The following is a 25,580-nucleotide window of genomic DNA, read 5'->3' as shown; positions in this document are numbered from 1 at the left end:
CAGCCCTGGCAAGGTGCCCCGGGAGCGGGAGAGCCGCCCGCAGCCTGGCAGGGGCCGGGCGTCCCGAAAGGCCCGCGGGGTCTGCGCCCTTCAGAGGAGGAACCGGCCTGAATCACGTTTGCCGTGGGAACTTGCTCTGGACTTTCAAAATGCAGATGTTTAGAAATGGGCTTTGAAATGCAGATGGTTTTGAAATGCAGATGTTTAGAAGCTGAGCCGCTTCCCTCATGTTTATGCTTCACAGAAAGCTGGGAGAGACCCAGACTTGCTGTTTCTCCGAGGAAAAGGCTGTTTCTGTGCCCAAGCTGTCCTTGTCCTTTTCTGACGCATTGTGCATTGAATTATTAAAAAACCCCCTTCCAGAACAGAGAAAGGTGGCAGACAGAGATGAGGTTATCTCAAAACCACCTGTACCTCAGTCGCAAAAGCTGCGATGGGAAAGCCGAGTGCCTCTCAAGGACAGCAACATCTGCAAGCAGGACCCGCTCCCGCCGTGGTGCAGAATGCCCCGTTCGCGGGGACGGCGGGAAGCCCTCCGGAAGCCCTCCGGCACTCGCGCGGCTGCTGACACAGGGCAGCAGCCGGAGCCCCGCGCGGCAGCGCCGGCGTGCAGCCACCATCCCTGCCATCCACCAGCCAGCTGCCGGCCACGTCCCCGGGGCAAGCGGTGGCCATCCTCTGGTTTCCAGCCCTAAGAAGCCTCCTGTGCACAAAAGGCTTCGGTTTGAGGCTGAAGTGTTACTCCGTCGCTGCGCAATTAGGTCTGGTTTCCATCGTTGGGTTTGAGGAACGCCGGGCGCTTCCAGGGGAGGGATGAAGGCCATTTGGCTCGTTGAGGACTGTTCTCCAAAATAGCCCCGGCCCTCGGAAGGACGGTCCCTGCTCCCAGACGGGACGGGCGGCCAAGCCGGCTCCTGGAGCCACCTCTCCTTCACCCCTGAAGAGCAGAGCAGCGGTGCAGCCGGCCGTGGGTAGGGTTGCTGCGGTAGCGAGTGTACGAATCCCCGTTCCTTGGCAGGTTAGGCGGCCGTCTCTGTTCCCTGCACATCAGATGCACTTTAAAAACTCATTCCTGCTTTGCTTTAATTGTTGCTCGTTGGCAGATCTTGCTGCTGGGCTCTCACGGGCAGGATACCTCGGAGAAGGGTGGGAGGATGTGCTGTGAGCTTGGAGGGGATTTATCTTTTTTTTTTTTTTAAATTTATTTTATTTTTTGGTCTGGTTTGCTGCCATGGGTCTGGGCCATTTGCATTTGGCAAGCTGCAGTGTTCTTAACAGGGAACATCAGTCCTTCTCTCTGAGCTGCTTTGCAGCACGACCTTCTACGTGCCAAGAAATAATTCACTGGTATCCGTCCTTAGCTGGAGCAGGGACCTGGAGGCTGCTCGCTCCCCGGCTGCCCCAGGCTTCAGCAGCCCCCCCAGCGGGGCTCCTCCTGCCTCAGTTTCACCTTGCGGAAAAGTAAACCTGAAATGGCTTAATATTGAATTGACATCTGGGAATGCAACGTCCTGAGGAGTACAAAGTGATGGTTGCGCTGGGCTGGCCATTGGAACAGGACGCCTTTATTTATCAGATGGCATAACAGCACGGAGGGGCCTTTACAAAGTTTCAGTCTTAAAAAAAAAAAAAAAAAAACAAAACAAACAAAAACAAAACAAAACAAAAAAAACCCAAAAAAACCAAAAAAAACCCACTAACTTGTTTTCTTATCTTTTTATATCTAGTGAACTTAAAATGTTAGTAAGTGAGAATGACTTCTGGTTTCTTTGCAGTTGGAAATAATTGTGTACAGTCGGATGGCCAAGCACTGCAGCCTCCTGTTCAAATTCATCCAATTTTGGTCTCTTTGGTAGGTTTTGTAATTTTAGAGAGCTGGTGAAGCGTGGAAGTGTAATGCAAATAATTCTAGCACTTCTCTTTGCTTGCATACGCTTCTTTCCAGACAGCTGTATTAGTCTGCAGCTGGCACGGAGCCATCTTCTGAAACAACTTCTCTATTTTTAGGCTATTGTAATGCGAGTGAAGATATCCTCTGCTAATATTGCACTATAAAGTGAATCATGGAAAAGGGCTTGGGCACTGAACGTCTGGCAGTAAAATACCAATGTGAAAAAAAATATGGGATGGCTCCTGTGACCGGAGGGTTGGAAGGGAAGGATAGAGGCTCTTTGGGAAGGACAGGCAGGGCAGACGAGGACGGGGTGTCACCCTCTATGTCGATGACCAGCTGGAGTGCACGGAGCTCCACTGGGGATGGGTGAGGAGCCGACCGAGAGCTCATGGGTCAGGATTAAAGGGAGGGCAGGGACAGGTGACATTACAGTGGGGGTCTGCTACAGGCCACCCGACCAGGAAGACCGAGTGGATGAGGCCCTCTAGACAGATGGGAGCAGTCTTGCGTTCACAAGCCCTGGTCCTCATGGGGGACTTCAACCACCCCGATGTCTGTTGGAGGGACAACACAGCAGGGCATGAGCAATCCGGGAGGTTCCTGGAATGTGTTGATGATGACTTCCTTCTCCAAGTGATAGAGGAGCCAAGGAGGAGAGGTGCTATGCTGGACCTTGTTCTCACCAACGAGGGAGGGGCTGGTGGGGAATGTGAAGCTCAAGGGCAGCCTTGGCTGCAGTGACCATGAAATGATGGAGGTCAAGATCCTTAGGGCACCAAGGAGAGTGCACAGCAAGCTTGCTACCTTGGACTTTAGGAGAGCAGACTTTGGCCTCTTCAGGGATCTGCTTGGTAGAGTACCATGGGATAAAGCCCTGGAGGGAAGAGGGGCCCAAGAAAGCTGGTTAATATTCAAGGATCACCCCCTCCAAGCTTGGGAGCGATGCATCCCAACAAAGAGGAAGTCAGGCAAAAACGCCAGGAGGCCTGCGTGGATGAACAAGGAGCTCCTGGACAAACTCATACACAAAATAGAAGCCTACAGAGGGTGGAAGGTGGAAGCAAGGACAGGTAGCCTGGGAGGAATACAGAGAAGTTGTCCAAGCAGCCAGGGATCAGGTTAGGAAAGCTAAAGCCCTGATAGAATTAAATTTGGCCAGGGACGTCAAGGGCAACAAGAAAAGCTTCTATAGGTATGTTGATGATAAAAGGAAGACCAGGGAAAACATGGGCCCTCTCTGGAAGGAAACGGGAGACCTGGTTACCTGGGATATGGAGAAGTCTGAGGTACTGAATGACTTTTTTTGCCTCAGTCTTCACTGGCAAGTGCTCAAGCCACACCGCCCAAGTTGCAGAAGGCAAAGGCATGGACTGTGAGAATGAAGAACCACCCACTGTAGGAGAAGATCAGGTTCAAAACAATGTCCTGAAGTGCCATATCTACATGTTTTTTGAACTCCTCCAGGGATGGTGACTCCACCACCTCTCTGGGCAGCCTCTTCCAATGCTTGACAACCCTTTTGGTGAAGTAAAATTTCCTAATATCCAGTCTAAACCTCCCCTGGCACAACTTGAGGCCATTTCCTCTTGTCCTATGGCTTGTTACCTGGGAGAAGAGACCGACCCCACCTCGCTACAGCCTCCTTTCAGGCAGTTGTAGAGAGCGATGAGGTCTCCCCTCAGCCTCCTTTTCTCCAGGCTGAACAACCCCAGGGCCCTCAGCCGCTCCCCATCAGCCTTGTGCTCCAGACCCTTCCCCAGCCCCGTTGCCCTTCTCTGGACACGCTCCAGCCCCTCAATGTCTCTCTGGGAGTGAGGGGCCTAACACTGAACACAGCATTCGAGGTGCGGCCTCACCAGTGCCCAGTGCAGGGGCACGATCACTGCCCTCGTCCTGCTGGCCACACTATCTCTGATACAAGCCAGGATGCTATTGGCCTTCTTGGCCACCTGGGCACACTGCTGGCTCATACTCAGGCGGCTGTTGACCAGCACCCCCACGTCCTTTTCCACCAGGCAGCTTTCCAGCCACTCTTCCCCAAGCCTGTAGCGTTGCATGGGGTTGTTGTGACCCAAGTGCAGGACCCAGCACTGAGCCTTGTTGAACCTCACACAATTGACCTTGGCCCATGGATCCAGCCTGTCCAGGTCCCTCTGCAGAGCCTTCCTGCCCTCCAGCAGATCAACACTCCTGCCCAGCTTGGTGTCATCTGCAAACTGACTGAGGGTGGACTCCATCCTCTTGTCCAGATCATTGATAAAGACATTGAACAGAACGGGCCCCAAAACTGAGCCCTGGGGAACACCGCTTGTGACCAGCCGCCAACTGGCTTTAACTCCATCCACCACAACTCTCTGGGCTCGGCCATTCAGCCAGTTTTTTATCCAGCGAAGAGTTCACCTGTCCAAGCCATAAGCAGCCAGTTTCTCCGGGAGAATGCTGTGGGAGACAGTGTCAAAGGCTTTACTGAAGTCCGAGTAGACAACATCTCCAGCCTTCCCCTCATCCACTAGGCGGGTCAATGTGCAGTTGCAGCCCAGAAAGCCAACCCTATCCTGGGCTGCATCAAAAGCAGTGTGACCAGCAGTGGAGGGAGGTGATTCTCCCCCTCTACTCCTCTCTCGTGAGACCCCACCTGTAGTACTGCATTAAGCTCTGGGACCCCCAACATAAGAAGGACATGGAGCTGTTGGAGCAAGCCCAGAGGAGGACCACCAAGATGATCAGAGGGCTGGAGCACCTCTCCTGTGAAGACAGGCTGAGAGCTGGGGTTGTTCAGCCTGGGGAAGAGAAGGCTCCGGGGAGACCTCACAGCAGCCTGCCAATACTGAGGGGGCCTACAGGAGAGCTGGAGAGGGACTTGTTACAGGGGCATGGAGTGATAGGACAAGGGGTAATGGCTTTAAACTGGCAGAGGCTAGGCTTAGATTAGATCTAAGGAAGAAATTCCCCACTCTGAGGGTGGTGAGGCACTGGCCCAGGTTGCCCAGAGAAGCTGTGGATGCCCCATCCCTGGCAGTGGTCAAGGCCAGGCTGGATGGGGCTCTGAGCAACCTGGTCTGGTGGAAGGTGGCCCTGCCATGGCAGGGGGGTGGAACTGGAGGGTCTGTAAGGCCCCTTCCAACCCAAACCATCCTGTGATTCTAGGATATATTGGTGCTCGGAGCATGACAGGTACCGGGGAGACCCTTGCTGTAGGGGGGGTCACAGCTCTGACCTGCTTCGGAGCATCTCCTAGCCTTGTGAATGGAGAGTCATTGAGAAAGCTCAAAGCTGGGAACCCCAGCAGGAGTTTGTCTTCTCCTCATTGGTCATCCCTGGAACGCATAATCTTCTAAACAAACCTGTCTTATTTCTGTAGGGTTTTTAATATAATCCTCTGACACTAGTGAGGTCACTCAGCGCTTGAGCTGCTAATACCAGAGGGGATTTACCAGGCTCCAAATTATCTAGACATAATCTACAAAATCTGTGAAGGCAAGGTTAATCTGGAGCATGCCATGAAGAGATGCTCGACATGGTCCTTGTGAGATGACGTTTCCTGGCATGGGCAACTTCATCTCTTGGTACTGAATACGACAGAAATTTCTACCGCCTTATTTCTACCTTTTATTGTTGGGAAATTCTGGAGAATCTTGATTAACATGCATGGAGGAACTGAGTAAGTGCTGTCCTTGAACATGTTAGCATCTGGGAAGCTGAGCACAGGTTTGCAGTAGTTTTTTCTCTTTCCTTGCATGTATTCTTCCTCTTCTGCTGTGGCTCAGCCTTGAATAATTAAAATACTCTGCTCGCTCTCAGCACTTCCAGAAGTAAAAACTGGCTTGACTGTCAGTCTCTTGCCTCCCGTTCGCTCCTCCCATCCGCTGTTTTGATGGTAAATAACACTTTTAAAGCACCTTTCTTTTATCTTAAAGCCAAGCACGGTGGAACATAAGCTGCTGCTTCTCTCCTTCCCCTCATGCACATACATGTGCCCAGGCACGTAGCCTGCCCTTAGTATTCAGAGGGCTTCAGGAGCGTTAATGCTGTGCACGAAAAGGGCACGCACCCCCAGATGGTCTATTCACCACCTGACATTAATGTGAATAAGCCACGAATCTTCTTAAAATTCCTTTCGCTGCCAAACAGTGTGTCGCGGTCCTTATTTGTTCCTCTCGGACAATGGGGACTGCTAATGAAAGGCTGAGAATGGACTGGCGTAGGAGTATCAGCCTGCTGTGCTGAAATATATATATGCGTGTGGGTACGTCTGTCTGTATGCATACGTATATATGTATTTTACGTTGACAGTCTTGAAGGGTCTTTGTACGAAGCTCTGTTCCGAGGGGAGATGTTACCCCGACGCAGAGACTGATGGAAATTCAGAGGGAGATTCTGACCCGTTGGTCTGGAAAGGCACACACTAGTATATCTTCTGCCTTCTGGTTTTCATACTCGATGGCAGCAGCAACATTTGGATTGCAGAGATGAAATAATGAAAGCTGTTTTTGTTGGATTTAATCCCAAGCATTCCAGTTGGTTTTATGGCTTCTGAAATGAAGTTTGTAGTTCTTTTTAGCTGGGCCAAGTTTAACCTTATGTTCCCATTTATCTGTTTTGCTGGTCTTCTAAATAGCGGATCTGAGATGGCAAATTCATGTTTCATGGAAACCTAACTAATGGCTGCTGTGGAAAGGAACTTGATATCAATCTGGATGGTATAGATCACGTGTGCAAAAAAAAAATCTTGATGCATCCACATGAAGGCAGAACAGAGCCACCTCCAAACACTGTATAAATAGCAAGTCTAAACCACAGATACCATCCACGCCCCTTCCCATCATTTTGGATGAGTATGCCACCACATATTCCCAACAAAAATATAACTGAAAAAGATGACAAATATATGGGACACGCAGCGCTTGAAAGACTTGTGCTTACTTGTAGATGTGAAACAGCCTCCCTTCAGAATTATGAAGACCAGATTTTTTGCGGAGCTGAACTTCAAAGCTCATCAAGTATTGATGTGTCCTTGCAGCCCGTTCCCATGCGCGGGCTGCTGCTGTGAGAGCCGGCAAGCCCTGTTGTCATACAGACTGCTCCTGGTGAAAAGCTATGGGCGTTGGCCCCGCGTACGCCTTCCGCATCCTTGCAGGACAGAGCACATACGGTGTCTGCCTATGCAGTGACGCAGCCCTTATGGAATGTGTGTGTGTGTGTCAGCTTAGATCTGCAGAGGCATTTCTGACCTCCTGAGCTTAGGGGCATGCCCCCGTCCGCTTCTGGGGAGCTTGCAAGCGTGAGCCGTTTGCAGTGAGAGCGTGGTACTTCGACACCGGCACAAGTGGTTCTGTAGCCATCTTCCAGTGCTTCTCCATGGTGGGTGGTTCTGTAGCCATCTTCCAGTGCTTCTCCATCATGGGTGGTTCTGTAGCCATCTTCCAGCGCTTCTCCATGGCGGATGGTTCTGTAGCCATCTTCCAACGCTTCTCCATGGTGGGTGGTTCTGTAGCCATCTTCCAGCGCTTCTCCATGGCAGGTGGTTCTGTAGCCATCTTCCAGCGCTTCTCCATGGCGGATGGTTCTGTAGCCATCTTCCAACGCTTGTCCACGGCGGGTGGTTCTGTAGCCATCTTCCAGTGCTTCTCCATGGTGGATGGTTCTGTAGCCATCTTCCAATGCTTCTCCACGGCGGATGGTTCTGTAGCCATCTTCCAATGCTTCTCCACAGTGGATGGTTCTGTAGCCATCCTCCAACGCTTGTCCACGGCGGGTGGTTCTGTAGCCATCTTCCAGTGCTTGTCCTCGGCAGGTGGTTCTGTAGCCATCTTCCAATGCTTCTCCATGGCAGGTGATTCTGTAGCCATCTTCCAACGCTTTTCCAACAGCTGCAGCTCTCAGAGTTTGGTGAGCTGTGAAAAGAGGCTAGGTTGTAGCATGTACATGCTTGTTTCGGATCGTGTTCCTCTTTCAGAGCCTTCCCTGGGATCTGTTCCTCTTTCAGAGCCTTCCCTGGGATCTGTGCCGGGTAAGTAGGAGGATTTTACATCTGGCAGAGCTGGTACAGGCTTGCCTGGGATTTTTAAGGCATGTTTATGTGTTGCTGCTTGGCAGGCTTCAACTGTAACTCTCGATTTCATGACGTTGCTCAGTTATGGCACCTAAATAAGTCTGTTCCAGCCCCATTTCTTTCGTGCAGCGATGACCTCTTGGCAGCGTCCTAGCACAAGCATATTTAAAGGCAGTTACACCCCATACTCCTACTGTGAAACATGTCCAGGAGAAGATGAGGTGACTGTTTCCACACAAATTTGATGTGGTGACCTTACCTGGGCGTATAAACTCTGTGTGTGTTTACTGACGTGCACGTTGGTGCATCTGTAAAGGCAGAAACAAGCCAGTGCTGCTGTGGGGTGTGCACGGGGAGGGGAGGGCTTCGAAAGCCTTATGTAGAATGACTTCAGTTAAACAATACGTGTTTAACTGAACCTCATACAATTGGCCCCTGTATGTATTTTTATACATATAGAAAACATCAACTCCATCCTCATTTCTGAGGTTATAGGCCATCCCCTTTTCCAGCAAGGCCAGCATAGTTAAACTGCAATCTTTTATTTTATTTTTAAAGGAGCTTTGTGTAGTGTTTTCTTATTCCTCTGGGAACCCTGGCTTATCTTTTAAGAGCAGTGGATCCTAGGTACGGGCAATTGTGAAGTGATTTGGACTTTTGGTGATGCATGTTGACTTTCCCCTTCTTGTTTCTTTCATTTAAAATCTCTCTGGTAGAAAACATCTTTGTTAAGGGGTGTATTCTAGATCTTTTTATTCAAGATGTTGGGCTTCAACGTTTATGAATGGCGAACCTATAGCCGGAAGAAACCAAAGGTTACAGTGATAGATAACTTCTGTCACGTTTAAACGAACAAAATGTACCATTACTTGCGTGGTTTCTCCTTTATACGGTTCTTCTAACTATGTATACAGTTGTATACTTCATCTTTTTTGTGGTTTTCTGTAACAATGCTATTTCAATGTCAATTTAAAGCAAATCCTATGATGCGATACAGTCGCTTCCCAAAGCGGAAGGACCTATTGCACACCTTTGCATTACCTGCAGAAAGTCTACGTTGACGCCCGTCTCGTTGTCCCTCTGCCAGCCCGTGGTGAAGAGGCTGCTGGATGGCTTTCGGCTTACTGTCGGTCTCTGCAGCTGTCCGGGTTCCCGTTTTATATGAATTATTGTTACTAATGTTATACGAATAAATAATGCTCTTTGCCCACAACCGTAATGTAAGCTGTAAGTCACGATACGTTAGAAAGATATCAGCCCTTTATGACCAGTAAAAGTTCTTTCTTCTCTACTGGAGAGGAGATAAATGTTTTGAAAAAGGTAATTTGATCTGTATTGTTTGGAATGCAAAAATTTCCATTGCCCTCTGTAGCTGCGTGCCTCTCGGAGGCCCTTTCAGTGTCTAGAGGCTCTCCCACCCTTCTGATGTTCTGTACCGTTCCTCTCTAACAAGCCTGATGTTTCCTTGCTCTTGCAGAAGAAAACGCAGAAATTACCCTGGATGTGTCATTAGCGTATCGCGATGACATGTTTGACGATTGGGAAGAAATAGCACACGCAATAGAGATCAGGAAGCTGAAATGCACCTTTGGCTCACCAAAAGTAAGGTGTTTTGATGATGCTGGAGGTGGGGAGGTGTGGGAGTGTGGTGGGAGTTGTCCTCTTCCTTTCCTTCATGGTGCTTCCTAGAAGCTCTGAGCTGTTCAATCATAACTTTCAAATGTGTCAGCTTTCTCTTGGCTCAAAATCTTTGAAAAGCCGATGAGCTCCACATGCGAGTGGTTCTGTTTGGTGATACAAGAGGAGGGGATGAAGTCAAAGGTAGACTTAAAACTGTAAGGAAGAAAAGGTGTGAGGTCAACACACAGATCCAGGTGCAAGCAGAATCGTCCTCTGCAGCTGTGAGCAGGCTGGAACTTGAATGCTTTGAGATCTGTATACCCCAAACCATCCTGGAGAACTTGGACCTTTCCATCTTGTGCTTCTGTGATGGACGAAACCTTGTTCTTCAGGAGTGGCGAGGAAATGGCCCACCAGGGACACTGCAGCTCTCAAAGAACCTGGAGAGGTGGGGCGAGAGTTTCTTAAAATAACTTCTTAATGCCTCAAGCTACAAAGCTTAGGAGCAGAGAGCACAGATAGCAGTTGGGAATAGAGCATCTTGTTTAAATAAAGATGTTTCTTTTTGTGCTGCAGACTGTAATTCCTGTGCTTAAATTAATCTGGTGTCACGTTTTTCGGCTCTGTGTCTTGTTCTCCCATTTCACAGTCCCTTTCAGCAACCCGCTTAGGTCTCCGGTAACACCTGTACTCTTCCATGCAGCCACATAGATGCAGTAAATACATACGAGGTGCAGAGGAGAGTAGTGCTAGTAAAACAGGACTTAAGAAACTCCACATCAGGACACATGTGAGAGGGTTGCGTATTTTGTTTTGGCTCAAGTTGTGCTTGCTGAGGGAGGAACCTTGGATCCCAGAGTAGCCTTTCATCTTGAAAGGCTCCCTTGACTTTAAATAAGTTTAAGAGCCTGAGACGTGAACCTGCTTGAGGTCAAACGCTATTCACTCAATGACCCAAAACAATCCAAAACTTGAGCAAAAACGTCCCCGAACTGCTGATGTTCTCCAGACTTGCACAGACTCTCCCCAGGGTGAGGTTGGAATTAGCAAACAGGCTCTTGGTGCTAGCAGCGGTCCCAGCTATGTTCAGCGTTAGGGCTTTTGCAGACCCTCACCGTGGAGGGTGTGCTGGTCCGTCTGAGGCTGACCGCTGTCTTGCTGCTCTGTGCCCTTTCGCTAGACCCCGGATTCTGAAGGCCGTCACTACGACTGTGACTTCCTTCCCTTCATGGAGATCGGCAGCGTGGCTCACAAGTACTACCTCATCAACATCCGTCTCCCCGTGAACGAGAGGAAGGGCATTAACGTGGGCATTGGGGAAATCAAGGACATCCGCCTCGTGGTAAGTGTCCGTCTTGCTTCTGTCCGCGCTCACCGCCTCCCGGGAGAGCGGCCGTGCCCTGCCATGCTGCATTCAGCAAGGGCATCTCCCCTGGGGCCACTGCAGCTCCTTTCTTCATCTCCACTTTGGTCCACAGCAGACGTCCTACTCTTCATCACGGGTAGCTCCTGCCTGCAAACGTGCCTTTCTTCCTTCCTGAGGGATGCCCTCTTTGACTGCTCTCTTCTGCGGAGCCCTCCCCAGCCCTTGAGCAGTGCCACCCCCCTGCACTGCCCGGTGACCACCTCCAGAGCTGGGCTCTTCCCCCGGCTCCGACAGCTCCCCTCTGTCCTCTCCTCCCCGCCGCAGTCTGGCTCGGGTGCAGAGTCCTCCGCCTGATGAAGCCCTGCCTCTCGCAGATGGGAGCTAAGGAGGAACGGAACAGCAGGGTTCAGGGGGGACCTGGTCCGTCTTGGAGTTGGCCGTCGCTACGCAGATGTTTGGGATGGCTGTCGGCTATCCCTGCTCCTGCCCTCCCTTGAGGCTTGGTGGCCATGGGTGCTTTTCCCAGCTGGAAAACCTCCCACCACCGTCCCCCTCAGCAGAAGCAGCGAGCCAGCCGGCTGTGGTGGCTGCAGACGGCGGTGGGAGGGCATGTGTCTGGAGAAATGCATTAATTTGGCGGATGCATTTCCCACCAGTGGTGACTTTGCTTCATGAGTATCTTGTTACTTGTCTGAGAGCAATTCTGCCAGTTTTTTCCAAGCTGTGTCAGAGTGCCCCTCTCTCCACTGCTCTCTACCTCGCAATGGAAGCTGCGTGTGCTGGCATTTGTTTTCAGGACTTTTGAAGCCTCCTCAGATGGCCTGGGTGCTAAGTAGGCACCTGCTCCCTTTCCTGCGTTGGGCAGACCGCGTCTTTCAAAGAGTAGTTGCGTCTACGTGTGCTTACGTGTACTGCCATGTACGTGCCTCTCCTGTCAGCTCCTGTAAGGAGAAGCACGGAGTAATGTTGCTAATGTTGCATTCCACCTTGGCTTTCCTTAGGGCATCCATCAAAACGGAGGCTTTACAAAAGTGTGGTTTGCCATGAAGACCTTCCTCACCCCCAGCATTTTAATTATCATGGTCTGGTACTGGAGACGGATCACGCTGATGACACGTGCTCCTGTCCTGCTGGAGAAGTGAGTAGGGGCTCGTGTGCTGGGTGAGGTGACCCTCAAGCAAGAGGACCCTGACCACGGTGGTCACTGCTCCTAGGCAGAGCCCACGTTTGGGGAGACAGGGATGGTCTCTTCTCTGTCCCCTCCCTCCACTCAGGCCACACTAGGAGCAGGAGACATCCATGGCTTCTCTTTTCTTTTCCATTTAAGCCGTAGAGAACGAGTAGCTGCGTTTGCCCGTGGCTGCTCGGAGAGGCCTCGCCCCAGAGGGTTTGCTGGCAGGAGGTGACACCCCGCTGCCCAGACAGTGCCAGATTTTCTTCTGTTGCTCTTCATGCACAGCTTTGGCTTCTGGGGCTCTGTGTCCTTGCCTTGCAAGCTGGAAAGAGATGGTGTTTCTGCCTCTCCAGGGTCATCTTTGCTCTGGGAATTTCCATGACGTTCATTAACATCCCCGTGGAGTGGTTTTCCATTGGATTTGACTGGACTTGGATGTTGCTCTTTGGAGACATTCGACAAGGCATTTTCTATGCCATGCTCCTGTCGTTTTGGATCATCTTCTGTGGAGAGCACATGATGGTGGGTACGACATAGAAGGGAAGGTGGTTTCCAGCCCCGCTTGCAGAGATACCTGGCAACTCCCTTGTACTTCTTGAGTGTTGGAAACAATGCTGTGGGGATTCACGCCAGGTGAGAGGACTTCAGGCTAACTTGCTTTTTCTTTTTCTCCTCCTCCTCCCCACCTCTTGACCCTCTGCGTAGGACCAGAACGAGCGGAATCGTCTCTCGGGGTACTGGAAGCAGGTTGGACCCATAGCTGTTGGCTCCTTCTGCCTCTTCATCTTTGACATGTGCGAGAGGTAGGTGCAGCGCCGCTTTCCAGCCCGCGCCTGCTGCTCCCCGGGGCGAGCCTTCCCCGAGCAGCGAGCAGAGGCTCCCGGCCACCTCCGGCTGCAGGGACCGGCTGTTTAACCCCCGTGGCTGGCTGCACAGCCCTATCTCATGAAGCGAGGAGGGGCTCCGGTGAGCACACTGAAGCACGCTGGCGTTTCCCAGCAGCATATCTTGGCCCATAGGGCTGTAGAGAAACGCTTCCCACCTTGTCTCCTCCTCGCCCGCGCAGGAAAGCAGCGTGGCTGGCTCTTTCCAGGCGGCAGAGCAGACGTGGGGCTCTCTGAGCCCGTCGGCTTCTGTGGCAGCTCGGTGTTTTCTCTCCTCTTTGCAGGGGAGTGCAGCTGAAGAACCCCTTCTACAGCATCTGGACCACCGAAGTTGGCACGGAGCTGGCTGTATCCTTCCACCCGGCTCGGGGCAGGCTCGGGCCGTGTCAGTAGGAGAGGGACTGTTCCCCTCCCGCCAGATACCTGCAGGATGTGGGGAAACCCTCCTCCTTTTGGCAGGCTGGGGCTGCGAAGTGGGGCTTTGGTGCTGCGAGAGATGCCGGTGTCGTTTGGAAGAAGCAGTCCTGGCAGGTTTGGTGCTGGGTACCACCAAGGACTGGTGCTGCGTTTGGGGAAGTCACTGGAGAACTGAACTTCTCCTCAAGATGTCTGAGATTTGGGGGGAAGCATGGGGGATTTAGGTCTTGGGTGTCATCACGATAACCCCAGAGCCAGTGCTGCTCCAGCAGCGCCCACCCTGCTCCCCCCAGCCCCAGCTGCGATGGCATCTGCTCGGGGACCCTCCGTTTGCGGCCATTACTCAGGCACACGCTGCTGAGGCATTTCCATGCATTGCTCTTTCAAGTCCCGCTGGAAGGGCTTGCTTTCCCTGCCATTAATTTTGATTACTGGGCTGAGATAAGCTGATGCAATTAGTCCCCCTTCCGCGACATCCAGCCCTCTTGCAGGAGCCTCTCCGAAGATCGCGCTGGTTGGCAACGGCTTCCCAGATCTCCTCTGCGGATTTTGAAGGGGCAGGCGTTGGGGTGTGTTGTCCCTCCTCGCTGGGGGACATCGGAACCCGTGCTCCCCACCGAGCCGGGGGCTCAGCCAGCAGTGCCTCGCTCGCGGGCAGGCTGCCGTCCCGAGTGATTGCTGCCCGCTAGGAGTTTAATTACCATCTTTGGGGTGATATTAAAATAAGCGAATCAACCTGAATAATGTTTTCTGTTATTTGTTTAGCTCATACCATTTTCTCTTAACTTGTGCTGCCCAGATGGCCTTTATTATCGTCGCGGGAATCTGCTTGTGTCTCTATTTTCTCTTCCTGTGTTTTATGGTCTTCCAAGTGTTCAGAAACATCAGCGGAAAGCAGTCAAGCCTCCCAGCCATGAGCAAGGCTCGCCGCCTTCATTACGAGGTAAAGTCCCTCCTTGTTGCACAGGTTCTTTATTTTTAAAACGCATTTTTGACCTTAAAGTCTATACTGAGACCTTCTCTATCCATATAGTCCTGAACTGGAGGATCTCATCTGTATTGGCTTTCTTGCGTTGCTCAAATCCCCAAAGTGCCTTTTGGTTTGACTGTTGTCCAGTTTCTTCTTTATTTGGGTCCTTAGTCCCGGTGAAGTATTTTAAACCGTCCGGAGGGTATGTAAGCTAGCTCTCCTTTCCTATGAGTAGTTGCCGTCTCCCAGCTTCCTGAACAGTGTTGGGGGATAGAAGAAAATTGGCCAAACGACCATTTCAGTTACTATGGAGTGTGAGCCCGTCAGCTGCCTGTACCGCCGTTTCTCCTTCTGTGCTATTAATGACTGTGTTTAATGGAAAGCGGTGCTAAGACCACCCTGTTTTTCCACGGCGTGAATTCAGATTTTTGGGGTTGTCTTTTCCTAACCGAGTTGCAGGAGGGAAACTGTCCCGCTAGGATCAAAATGCGACGTGTTCAGCTCGTTATCCCCATTTTTAGCCCATGAGTTTCTCTGTTGTTCCTGTCCTAGCTGTCTTTTATCTGCTGCAAAACGCGAGGAGCTCGCTTAAAGTGCTTAAGCTGAGGGTGCCTGTTGTTTCCATGGGTGTGTAAATACTGATCACCAAAGCTGTTCTGTTAAATGATGGTCACTTCTGGTTTAAACAGGCCAGTTATCACCCATCAGGAATGCACATAAAAAATAAAAAATCGCACTTGGGAGACTTTGGACAAGATATTGAGCATTTTTTCCGTCTTTCCCCTTAGCAAGAGGCCCAGGACTTCAGCTCGTGTCGTAGAGCTGCTGCAGCCGTGCTCTACGTACAAACATCTAGCAAGCATGAATCTGGTCTGGAAGAGTTAAATTAATAGTCATTTGTTGTCACAGTGTGGCGTAGCAATTACCCACACACTGACATTCCACCGAAATTCCAGAAACGGGTTAAAAAAACCAACACGCACACAAAAAACAAACCCAAAAGAATTTGTAAGTAAAAATGTGAAACTAGTGAAAGCGAGTATGGTATGCAGTCAGACCAAGTGATCTTGAGCCGTAGTTTGAGCCCAACCAAGTGATCTTGAGCCGTAGTTTGTCTTATAATCTACATTCTTCTGTAATAGCCAGCGTAGTTTTGACAAGCGCTGAGAATCGCTGCAGTTTCCAGCCAGCCAGACCGTGGAGGTGAGGATTAGTCTGGTACCAGCACCCGCGCCGTAGGAACACCGCCTCGTCTTGCTAAGCCGTGCAAGCTCTCCGCAGATGTTTGTTTAAGAAAAGCTATGAGCTCTCAGGCTGGCTGGTGGATGAAGCCCATGGCTTCCACTGACGTGCCTCCTCTTCCACGTTAACTCTTGGTAAATCAGTCACAAAAGCAAATGTAATGGAAAGCAAGAGCTGTCCAGACACGCACACCCCGCTGGGAGCATCCGGGAGGAATGCAGACGTGTGGGGAGCGGAGAATATGGGCTGTCGTGAACACGGCGCAGAGGAGTGGGTGGAGGTTGTTTTGCTTTGGGGTTTCGTGGGTTGGACCCTTTTTTTCTTTGCCTTTTTTTTTTTTTTATACTTGTGTCTTGTATATGCTAAAAACAAAAATGGGTTTTGTGGATTCTGTTAATGTGACCAGTGACATTTCTCTCTAAACAGGGGCTGATTTTTAGGTTCAAGTTCCTGATGCTCATTACCCTGGCTTGCGCAGCGATGACGGTCATCTTCTTCATCGTGAGCCAGGTGAGTGACGAAACTCAGCTCCGTCTGAGAACGTCGGCCTCCGATTCCCTAGCCACTAACGATGTCGGCTCACTTGCTGTTCAGACAAGGCATGCCTGTTATAAGCAGATTTGATAAGAAGTTGCTTTTTAAGAAGTTGTTTTCCTTTATTTGAAGCACTGCCATAAAATTGCTCAGGCTGAAGCCTTCACAAAGGCCTTTGGCTCCCGGTAAGGCTTGGGGCTGTGCTGTTTGAAGTATCAGCCACCATGGTTTAGTCATTTCTGAGAACTCAGCAAGAGGAAAAAATCTTCTGTTCACATTGAAAAAATCCGGTGGCTTTGTATGCCCACAGAGAAATAACAGAATTCAGGCTTCCCTGGGTTGACTTTGCAGCCCTGCTGTTTCCGACAGTATCTGTACCTATTTATTCTGAGCTCCGATGCAGTCTCTGGACAAATGAGCTTATACCACTACGTGAATGTTCTTTGATGGTTTACTCCAAGTGACTTTTAAGATTGCATCCATTTCAAAGATGTCTTTCCTGGTTGTTCCTAAGCATCGGCAGCTTTGTAGCTTCAGGAGAGCCGTGGGTACAGACCGGCAAGTCCAGTATTGCAGAATTAGGGGTGCAGGAGCAGTTTCTCCCTCACCGCACCGCTTACGCTTTGGGGTACGTGGTGGGTCCCAATGCAAAATACAGCAGCAGATGATTTTGCTCTTAAAAACCTGTTAGTCTAAAGCAATGGTTTGAGAAATTTTACTTGGCAATTGGATTCATCATCGAGTGCTGACGACCGTAACCGTCACTGCGTATGGGCACAACGCAAACAATCCTGGCCAGCTTCTCTTCTCAAGGTAGTCCAGCTTTTGTCTTTCCCCCTTATGTCTTTTTCTTTAACGGAAAGCCAACATTTCACTGTGAACAGTCTGCAGTCTTCAAGTAATATTAATATTGATGATTCAAGTAATATTAATATTGATGATATTTTCATAAATCTTGACAAATCTCGGCGTGTCTAAGGCTGATGCTGGCAGCCCAGGCCCCTCTCGTAAGACAGAAGCAGCGAGCAGGCATTCAGCACATTAGCTCTTCGCATTATTCATGCTGGTTTTCCTTCTATAAAAGGTCTATTTATAGAAGCCTAATGTTTTCAGATGTAACTAGTTGTCTCCTAGGTACTGCCCTTTATGTGGCAATCTTTGCTGAACACATCAGTTATGGCAGGGATATATCGCAGAATATGAGAGATTTTGTCACATTTCAGAATGACAAAGCAAAGTTAAAGAAATCCTGATGCAATCGTTTTGTAAGGACCATTTTTTTCCTGCAGATTAAGGCTAAGGAGGAGAATCCTAGCCTGACTTCTGCGTCACTGTATCTGTTATACTCCATTTACTCGACCCTGTTGAACTGACGCTGTTCTTGTTGATTTACTCTAAGTTAGTGCTTTAGGGGGCCGCTTCTGTATTTTTACAGAATTTGGTCTTACTGACCGACCCGCGTGGGTCTGCTTTCTCCCGGGCAGGTGACCGAAGGCCACTGGAAGTGGGGGGACCTAACGATACAAGTGAACAGCGCCTTCTTCACCGGCATCTATGGGATGTGGAACCTCTACGTCTTCGCCCTGATGTTCCTGTATGCGCCGTCGCACAAGAATTATGGTGAAGACCAGTCGAACGGTAAATGCCTCTAAATAATCTGAAGGCTGTCATGGGAAGACAGCGATATAAAGTGGGTGATAGCTTTTGTGCATTTGTTTTTTTGGCCGAAGTACACGTTCAGCACATTGAAATGTTATGCAAATGATGGTTTGGTTTTCCTAGCAGACATTTTACTTAATGACTAGGCTAGACAGGTTTGAGTATTTAGCCAAGGCTGTCTAAAACCTTCTAGATGGTTTTTGTACTTTTTAGCATTGCTCAGTTGTAATTGTGTAGCTCAAATGGAGGGATGAGGAAAGGAGAAAACAGAAATCTGGGCAAGTGGAGAATAGCAAAGCTGTTGGTTTCCTCTATCAGTAGTCTTCAGTAGCACAGAAATCGTCCCCTACCGATATGCTTGTATTTAAATAACTGTAAATAAAAGCATTTCTATAAATGTTGCATAGCTCAGGTAGCTCCTGAGAGCCTGGAGGGAATAAAACACATCTTTTGCTTTCTAATTGTCAAATATTTTATTGTGAGACCAGGCTAACAAAATAACTTTGTTTCTCAGGTGACCTGGGAGTAAACAGTGGGGAAGAGCTTCAGCTCACCACCACCATCACCCACGTGGACGGGCCGACGGAGGTTTATAAGCTGGCTCGCAAGGAGGCTCAGGAGTGACGCTGAGATGGCCTCAGCTGGGACCCAGACCGGGGTGGAGAGCAGAGGACAACACAACGCGCTCCGGGAGGAGACCCCTCTGACCTAACTTGCTTCTCGAGCACCCCGTATCTAGTGTATTTTCACAGAGCAGTGACACCGAGCAGAACATTTGTAAACTCTTTAATATGGTGTAGTTATTTCTGGGGGGAGGGATATGTATAGTGTGTTACACTCGAGCACGTAAAAACCTGCTAGAAAAGCATTAAGGTTGCAAAGTCGCACATTCAGAAGTTAGGAGGGGGCAGAGCTGACGTCGGGCAGTTTTTCTTTGGCTACCGTGTGCTTGCGCATAAAGGTGGTACAGGGAGCTCCGTCGGTGAGCACGTATTCACTACTTTGAGTTCTCTTCTTGTGTGCAACTTTAAACAAGGTGTTGGTTGGGGGGGGGAACTAAAGCCTCAGATAATAATGTTTAATTCCACCATCTGTAATTGTATTGAACCTTGTTTGAGGTCTTTAGTACAGCCCTGCAGCTCTGCAGCAAACCTCTGTCACTTGAATGAAACACAGCTGAGGAAGGGAGTAGACTGTAACATATAAGATTTTAGTAGAAGCAGCAGCATGCTTTCTCAGTAGGTTTTACAGCTGTTTGTTAAATATAGGGGAATGTAAAAACTGGATGCCTGAGCTGAGTTGCAGGAGAAAGGAGCTCCTGTCCCAAGTTCCCAGAGGTACCCGTCCCGCAGCCAGCTCCTGCCTGTTCTCAGCCCCTTTGGCTTCCCTTGCTTTTATTGTCCTCCTCCATCTTACTTTTTTGTTACGGCTCCTTCATTTTATGCTGCTTACGTGCCATGGGGAGAAGAGAAAGGCCACGGGAGGGATGGTGCATTCTTGGCTCCCGTGCTTGCGAGTTGGGCAGAGGACGCCGGGCAATCCCGCTCCTCCTTGCACTGCTGGGATGGAGCACGCTTGGCAGAGCCGGATTCTTCAAGGGATTATCGGACTTGAAAAAATCCGCTTGTCACGCACTAATGTGGATATTTGCTTTTCAGAGCAAAAGCAGACGATGAGGTTGCTCACTCCCATGCTGTGCTCGGGCGGGTCTGGCTGTGAGGCCGTTGGCACCGCGAGGGGACTGGGAGCTGATTTGGGGTGTAGGCTTAAACTGGACCGTGGTGGGGACCAGTTAAGAGAAGCATTAATGGCGTGTGTGGGAAGAAGCATGGCCAGAAGGGTCTGTGCTGCTCAGGGCACACCTTCCAGGGCCTGGAGGATCCAGAGGGCCTCGTTAGCTGGCACTAGTAAATGTCTGTGTTAACTGCTAGTAACATGTAACTCAACCTCCCAGTTTTGTCCCTAAAAGATAAGAATCTGCTACTTGCTGAAGGGTCAGAGATGAGGGAGAGAGGGGAAGCTTCCAAAGCCACTGGCAGGCACTCACCGCGGGTACCGGTAGAAGCACTGTCCTGGAAAAAGGGCCACGCTGTCCTTGGATTCTTAAAACTTCTGAAATTACACATCAATTGTTAGAGTATCAAGGCTGCAAAATGAAAGTACAATTGGGAAATACCAGAAGTGAGATCACCTATGAAACCTGAATCCATCTGTAGCCAATGCAGGCATTACGACGTGCCACTGAAGCCCATTGCAAGCTGGCTTTACTGTCACATTCGGGTTTGGGGCTCTGGGCAGGAGTTGAGGCATACAGCTAGGGCTCTGGTTTGCACCAGGAGGTGCTGGTTCATCACGATTCCCACCCCAGCAAACAGCTCGTACTCGGTGGTGCCTGTCCCCGGCTGCCCCGTGCACCCCTCGCACCCGCCCCGCTGTTTGCACGGGGCTGCAGCTCCAGCGGCGCAGCTCAGCTCGGCTCCAACCATCCCTCTCACCGTTTCAAGCAGTTAGTAACCACATGCAGCGCCGACTTGCCTTGCTTTTTGCTTTCCATTCCCCGTGTCTCTTAAGACAAGTCAATGCTTCAGCTGGGGTGAGGCGTTCAAATAACTCCTCCTTGTTCTCCCAGTCCACCAGGGAACGGGGCCAGCAGGCTAGCGACTGCTCCTCGGCCGCGTGCCCCGTCTCCTCACCAGCCTTTCCCCAGAGGGGATTTCTCACTGGGGCTGCTGACTGCGCCAAACGAATCGCACCAGGAGGTGCCGGGCTGTTACGATCCCAGTAAGAACGGCACTCTGTAAAGTAGCATTTAAAATACCATTTATTAGAGCTCAACGCTATGAAGAGAGGGTAGAGTAGATAATCTTGCATCCTTTTGGTTGCTGGGAAGCCCAAGTTGTGCACCATCGAACGGGTCTCCGATCAGGGTGCGGCACGCCGGGCAGTCCCCGTCTACAGAGGGGCTGCTCTGTTTTTGTTCATTGGAGCTACTATAGGATTTTCTTAAAAGAAAGCGGATTCTGTTCATTGTTCTGTTTGCCCTCACCGGGATCCCCAGCTCCCCCCGCCCCTGGCAGCGTCTCAGCCGGGACACGGTCGGAGCCGAGGAACACTGGATGCATCGCTCCGGGTGAAGTCCCTCGTGTGCTGCTATGTCTGAGTGCGTGAAGTCACTGTCGCACAGAAAATGCTGGACACAAATAAGGAGGTAGCTTTGGGTGATTTTGGATACTTGAACTGGAACACTAATAACTTGTTGTAAGTTTGGGGGTTTTTTTTGTAAAGTGGGACGGCCATGCCCCTGTACTGAAAGGAAATGTGGTTTAAAAGGAAAAAAAAAAAAAAAAGAAAAAGGAGAGGAGGGGGCACACTTATTGTATGTGGAATAAGTGCTGGGACAGCACCTTCCACACGGATGGCAAAATGTAACTTGTAAGCAATTTACATAAGGCAAATAAGTGCCTGTAGGTCCAAGCACTGTTCCTACTTGCAGTAGTTGTTCAGTTACAAAGTGAATTAAATTAACGCACACCATCATAACTCCAGCATGTTCCTGGCTGAGTGCTCGACTTTGCAACTTTAACATCCTTTTTACGTTGGGTTCTTACGTGATATTTATGTTGTTCCGATAGATGTGTCCGTGGTTTCTTTTACAGCTTAGTATAGCATTGCATTTTGTAAAGGCTCCTTACAAATGGGGAATTGCAGCTTTAAAACCAAATTTTGTGTCAAACACTAACAATTTGTTTACGGGGTGCGTGTATGTGTGCGTGTGTGCGTGGGTTTTTTTATTTCTTAATTCCTAAGCCCTACTCATATGTCTCAGAAATAGTCCCTGGGTCTTATTAAAATATATCCTTTTTTGTTTAGGTTGAGTTCAGTTTTTACAGAATGCTCTAAGCAACCTGGAAAACATGTAGTTTTGTTAATTTAAATAAAATATACAATATTGTGGATTTGTCGTCGGCCTGGTTCACTGACTGAGAAATCATAGCTCTTCTGCTGTGATCTTGTTTGCTTTTATTTGGTCTTTTACTTGAGGCAGTTGCAAGTCACACGACTTGTTGCTGGGGAAAACGGTTGACTCGCTTGGACAATTTTCTCCCGCATCTCTCTCCAAATGCTTTGCAGTGCGGCAACATGGTACTTCGATGCTAATGGCTTTTTGACCTTTAAAACCTTTGCTTTAGGACTAATTGTTAGCAGAGCCATTTCTGCCTTGTCTTCAGCAGCGGTGGCAGCTCCTGCCGCAGAGGTTACAGCTACCCTCGCCCACGGCACTGGGGCATTGAGCCCCCCGTTCCCACCCGCCCCGGGCAGCTGAAGTCCGCTCCCATGGCAGGGCACAACCATTGGGTTTTCCTTCGGGCTCTGTCCCCGGGACCTGCCTGTCCCTGCTTGCCAGTCCCAGAGTTGTCACAGCTTTCCTGTGGACTTTGCATGTTGGCTGTTACCCCACTGCCATGCCAAGTTGGGCGTCCTCCTCCATCTGCTGCCGTATTCGAAGGCGCTGTCTGCTGCTGCTTGGAGCCTGCTCTCCCCCACGTTCTCTGTCCATAATCCAGGGGAAAAAAAAGGTTTCCCAAGACTTGCACGTAAGGAGTAATGGAGAATTTGATGACAACAGATTAAGTTCAGTATCAACAGCTTGAAGTTCCCATTGCAATAGGGGCTGCCTTGATAAAATGGCCCAGGAGAGGGGAGCTGGGCCGCTGAGTTTTAGGCAGAGCCCGGGGCTCCGGTTCTGCTGCAGCTTGTGTTGGCTACGGCTTCTCTGCCACGGCGAGGAACCAGGACCCAGTTGTCTCTTGCTCAAAGACAAACTAGAGGCAGTACAGCACTTTCGGCATGTAATGAATTTCAAAAGAGCAAATTCATGAATTTTAAACAACTGTAAAACCACTGCCACCCTCCCACTCCGGCTTCACCCTGGCAGGGCTTTGCTGCCCTCTGCTGCCAACAGAACACGGCTTTCCGCCAGATTTAAAAAAAAAAAAAAAAATTAATCCCTCACCTCTCAAAATGTGGGAAATTTGTTTATGTGTAGAGGTTCCTATTACCTGCAAAGTGCTGCTCGGGGTCAGAGCTGTCCCAGGAGCTTCGTGCTTCTGTGCTGCCGGGCAGGGACACGGTGAGAACTGGAGAGGAATGGGAAAAACTACCTGAGCGGTTCTGTAAGAGGCTGGCTGGTGTTCCTACGAGCAGCCCAAGTTAGTAGGAGAAGGGAAAGGGGTTACGACAGACCTTTGTGGGTGAGCTGGGGACCACGGTTCTTGGGGTCAGCAAATGGTCTTTGGTTGGAACAGTTTGACTGTTTTTCTTACTAGACCACTTTCTGTGTTTTTTTAGGAGAAGTCTGGGCCCAGAGTCTCTTTCTACTCTAAAACTGGTTTGTGACTGAAGAGCAAAGCAAGGCCCTGCAGCAGACTCCAACGCAGCCTTGTCTGCCGTTCCTTTGCTCCCCGTCACGCCCGTGCAAGGCGAGGTGTAAGCGTGCAGCGCTGGGCTGATCTGCCTTCAAACAGAAACCTCAGCATGGATGAGGATCCGGCGATGCCCGGAGCTCCCTTTGCTCCCTCCTGGGGCACCCATCGGCAGCAAAGGAGCCACGAGAAGTCTGTGCTGTGATACTTGCAATGATGTTCTGGGAGGCACTGGGGGAACTGGGCTTGTGACCCATGGCCATCCCTCCAAAAGGGTACGCTAGGTCTAGGAAAGGCTCAGGGAAGGGTGACGAACGACTGAAGGTTAAATGGCTGTGCCTTCACCACGTACCTGCTGGCCACGAGCTCCAGCAGCAAGGCTTGGGGGACACATCTGGCCTGTGTTTTCCAGCTTAAAAATGGAAGAAGCAACTTGTGACTGGGTGGGTTTGAGTGTCCCAGCAGCGGCCTGACGTTGTCCCCAGGTCCGATGGTGCTGATGAGCATTGGCTGAGGAGAGGGAGGTGCTGGTGTTTCCTCCTTGTCCCTTTTAAACCTGCTCCCAGCACTCCCCAGGTAATTAGTATGTAGTGGGACACTGAAACACGTCCCCTCTCCCACCACAAATCCTGTAGCCCAAGGCTATTGTATGGGATTTCATTACAATGAAAATAAAGCATTGGCTGTATTGCCGGGGAAAGAATTGCAGGAGACTGAGCTGTAGGAGATGAGATGTGCAGAGCTGGGGACTGCTGCTCACATCCACTCCAGTTCTTGATATGAATGACTGTCACTCCTGCTCTCAAAGATGAGACACAGTCAGTGCCTTTTTATTGGGGTAAAATAAGCAATAAGCAGCAACAGATTTATTTTTGGAAGGATTTTGCTCTGTGGTTGGCACACAGACGTGTGTCACGGGTCTGCTTTCCTACTTAGCACCTGGCATTCCACTGTACAAGAGCCGATGGCTATTTGAGCTTTTCCCTTGTCAGAGACTATTATAGGAAATCAATACGCACTTCAGGCTTTAGATCTAGAGTTTTAAATAAAATACAAGATCTTATCATGGCTATAATTGCTGGCACCTTCTGCCTCTCCATCTCTGACGTGTAAGAGGTAAGTCTGGGGCTGGTGCACAGGGCAAGCCTTCCCGGAGCAGGGGCAGAGGCTCAGCCGCCTCCGGCTGCCAGTGCTGCTCCAGCAGCGCCCGCCCTGCTCCCCCCAGCCCCAGCTGCGATGGCATCTGCTCGGGGACCCTCCGTTTGCGGCCATTACTCAGGCACACGCTGCTGAGGCATTTCCATGCATTGCTCTTTCAAGTCCCGCCGGAAGGGCTTGCTTTCCCTGCCATTAATTTTGATTACTGGGCTGAGATAAGCTGATGCAATTAGTCCCCCTTCCGTGACATCCAGCCCTCTTGCAGGAGCCTCTCCGAAGATCGCGCTGGTTGGCAACGGCTTCCCAGATCTCCTCTGCGGATTTTGAAGGGGCAGGCGTTGGGGTGTGTTGTCCTTCCTCGCTGACGTGCCAAGAGCAGGGGGACAGCAGAGCCCGTGCTCCCCATCGCTGGCGGGCAGGCTGCAGGGCGGGTGTTTGTTTCTGCCTCAGCTGAGCTGATGCGTGATGGCTCCATGCAGTGGATTCCTTGCTGAGACTGTTTAAATATTGTCCTATCCTTTGGCTGTTTCATTATCTCGAGTCAAGGAAAGTTCATATCCATTATAACAGCAGGCATTTGTGTTTTCTTCTATTTTTTGCATCCTCGTTTTGTTGTGCTTAAAGCCTTCCAGAGTTTCCAGAGGTAGGGCACCCTTCCAGGTACAGACCAGGCTCGCTCATGAGATGGATGTCATGTCTCAAAAACAGATAAACCATTCTGGAACATTTTCTAATAAATATTTTACAGGCTGAACTGCACTCCCAAGTATTGGCATTACTGGGAAGAGACGTCCTTTCTGATAACAAACATGCAGCAGTGACACACATCCTCTGGTTTAATAATAATTTATGTAATTCCAGAGGAAAACCCTTTTTCTGCCTTTTGCTGCTGCCTCGTACCTCTCCACAGGAATCAGTGACATTCAAGGCAAGATTAAGAAGATGGCTGTACTGGCCGTGAATATGAAGCTCCGTCTCCCACAAGAAAAGGAAAGCCTTGGTGGGCTCCACAGAAAAAGCAGTGGAAATGGAGCACAGTGCAGACGAAGCAGGACGGGTGCCCATCCCCAAGCCTTGGGGTGCTGTGCTCGCTGCTGTACCCCAGATCACTTGGACATCCCCCAGCAAGACCCTGAGGGCCTTTGGGAGCTGTTAGTGCTGTGCCGTGCCTCAGGGGTACCCAAAAG

At 50.3% G+C, this 25,580-nt stretch overlaps 1 protein-coding gene across 1 annotated transcript in view; it reads left to right on the top strand.

The window, feature by feature from the left end:
- WLS (Wnt ligand secretion mediator) overlaps positions 1 to 21,766 on the top strand; it is a 42,361-nt gene extending 20,595 nt beyond the window's left edge. The window contains exons 3-12 of the mRNA XM_075508967.1: positions 9,424 to 9,548; positions 10,747 to 10,908; positions 11,934 to 12,070; positions 12,460 to 12,628; positions 12,812 to 12,909; positions 13,275 to 13,338; positions 14,207 to 14,350; positions 16,046 to 16,129; positions 17,638 to 17,791; positions 18,327 to 21,766. Of these exons, the coding sequence (XP_075365082.1) occupies positions 9,424 to 9,548; positions 10,747 to 10,908; positions 11,934 to 12,070; positions 12,460 to 12,628; positions 12,812 to 12,909; positions 13,275 to 13,338; positions 14,207 to 14,350; positions 16,046 to 16,129; positions 17,638 to 17,791; positions 18,327 to 18,436 (1,247 nt within the window). The 3' untranslated portion in view covers positions 18,437 to 21,766. The remainder of the gene's footprint in view (positions 1 to 9,423; positions 9,549 to 10,746; positions 10,909 to 11,933; positions 12,071 to 12,459; positions 12,629 to 12,811; positions 12,910 to 13,274; positions 13,339 to 14,206; positions 14,351 to 16,045; positions 16,130 to 17,637; positions 17,792 to 18,326) is intronic.
- Positions 21,767 to 25,580: the final 3,814 nt, after the last annotated feature.

Source organism: Mycteria americana, chromosome 7 (genome assembly GCF_035582795.1).
Source record: "Mycteria americana isolate JAX WOST 10 ecotype Jacksonville Zoo and Gardens chromosome 7, USCA_MyAme_1.0, whole genome shotgun sequence".
NCBI classification, from domain to species: Eukaryota; Metazoa; Chordata; class Aves; order Ciconiiformes; family Ciconiidae; genus Mycteria; species Mycteria americana.
Note: the sequence above shows the minus strand (reverse complement) of the source record. Positions and strands in the feature narration are given on the sequence as shown.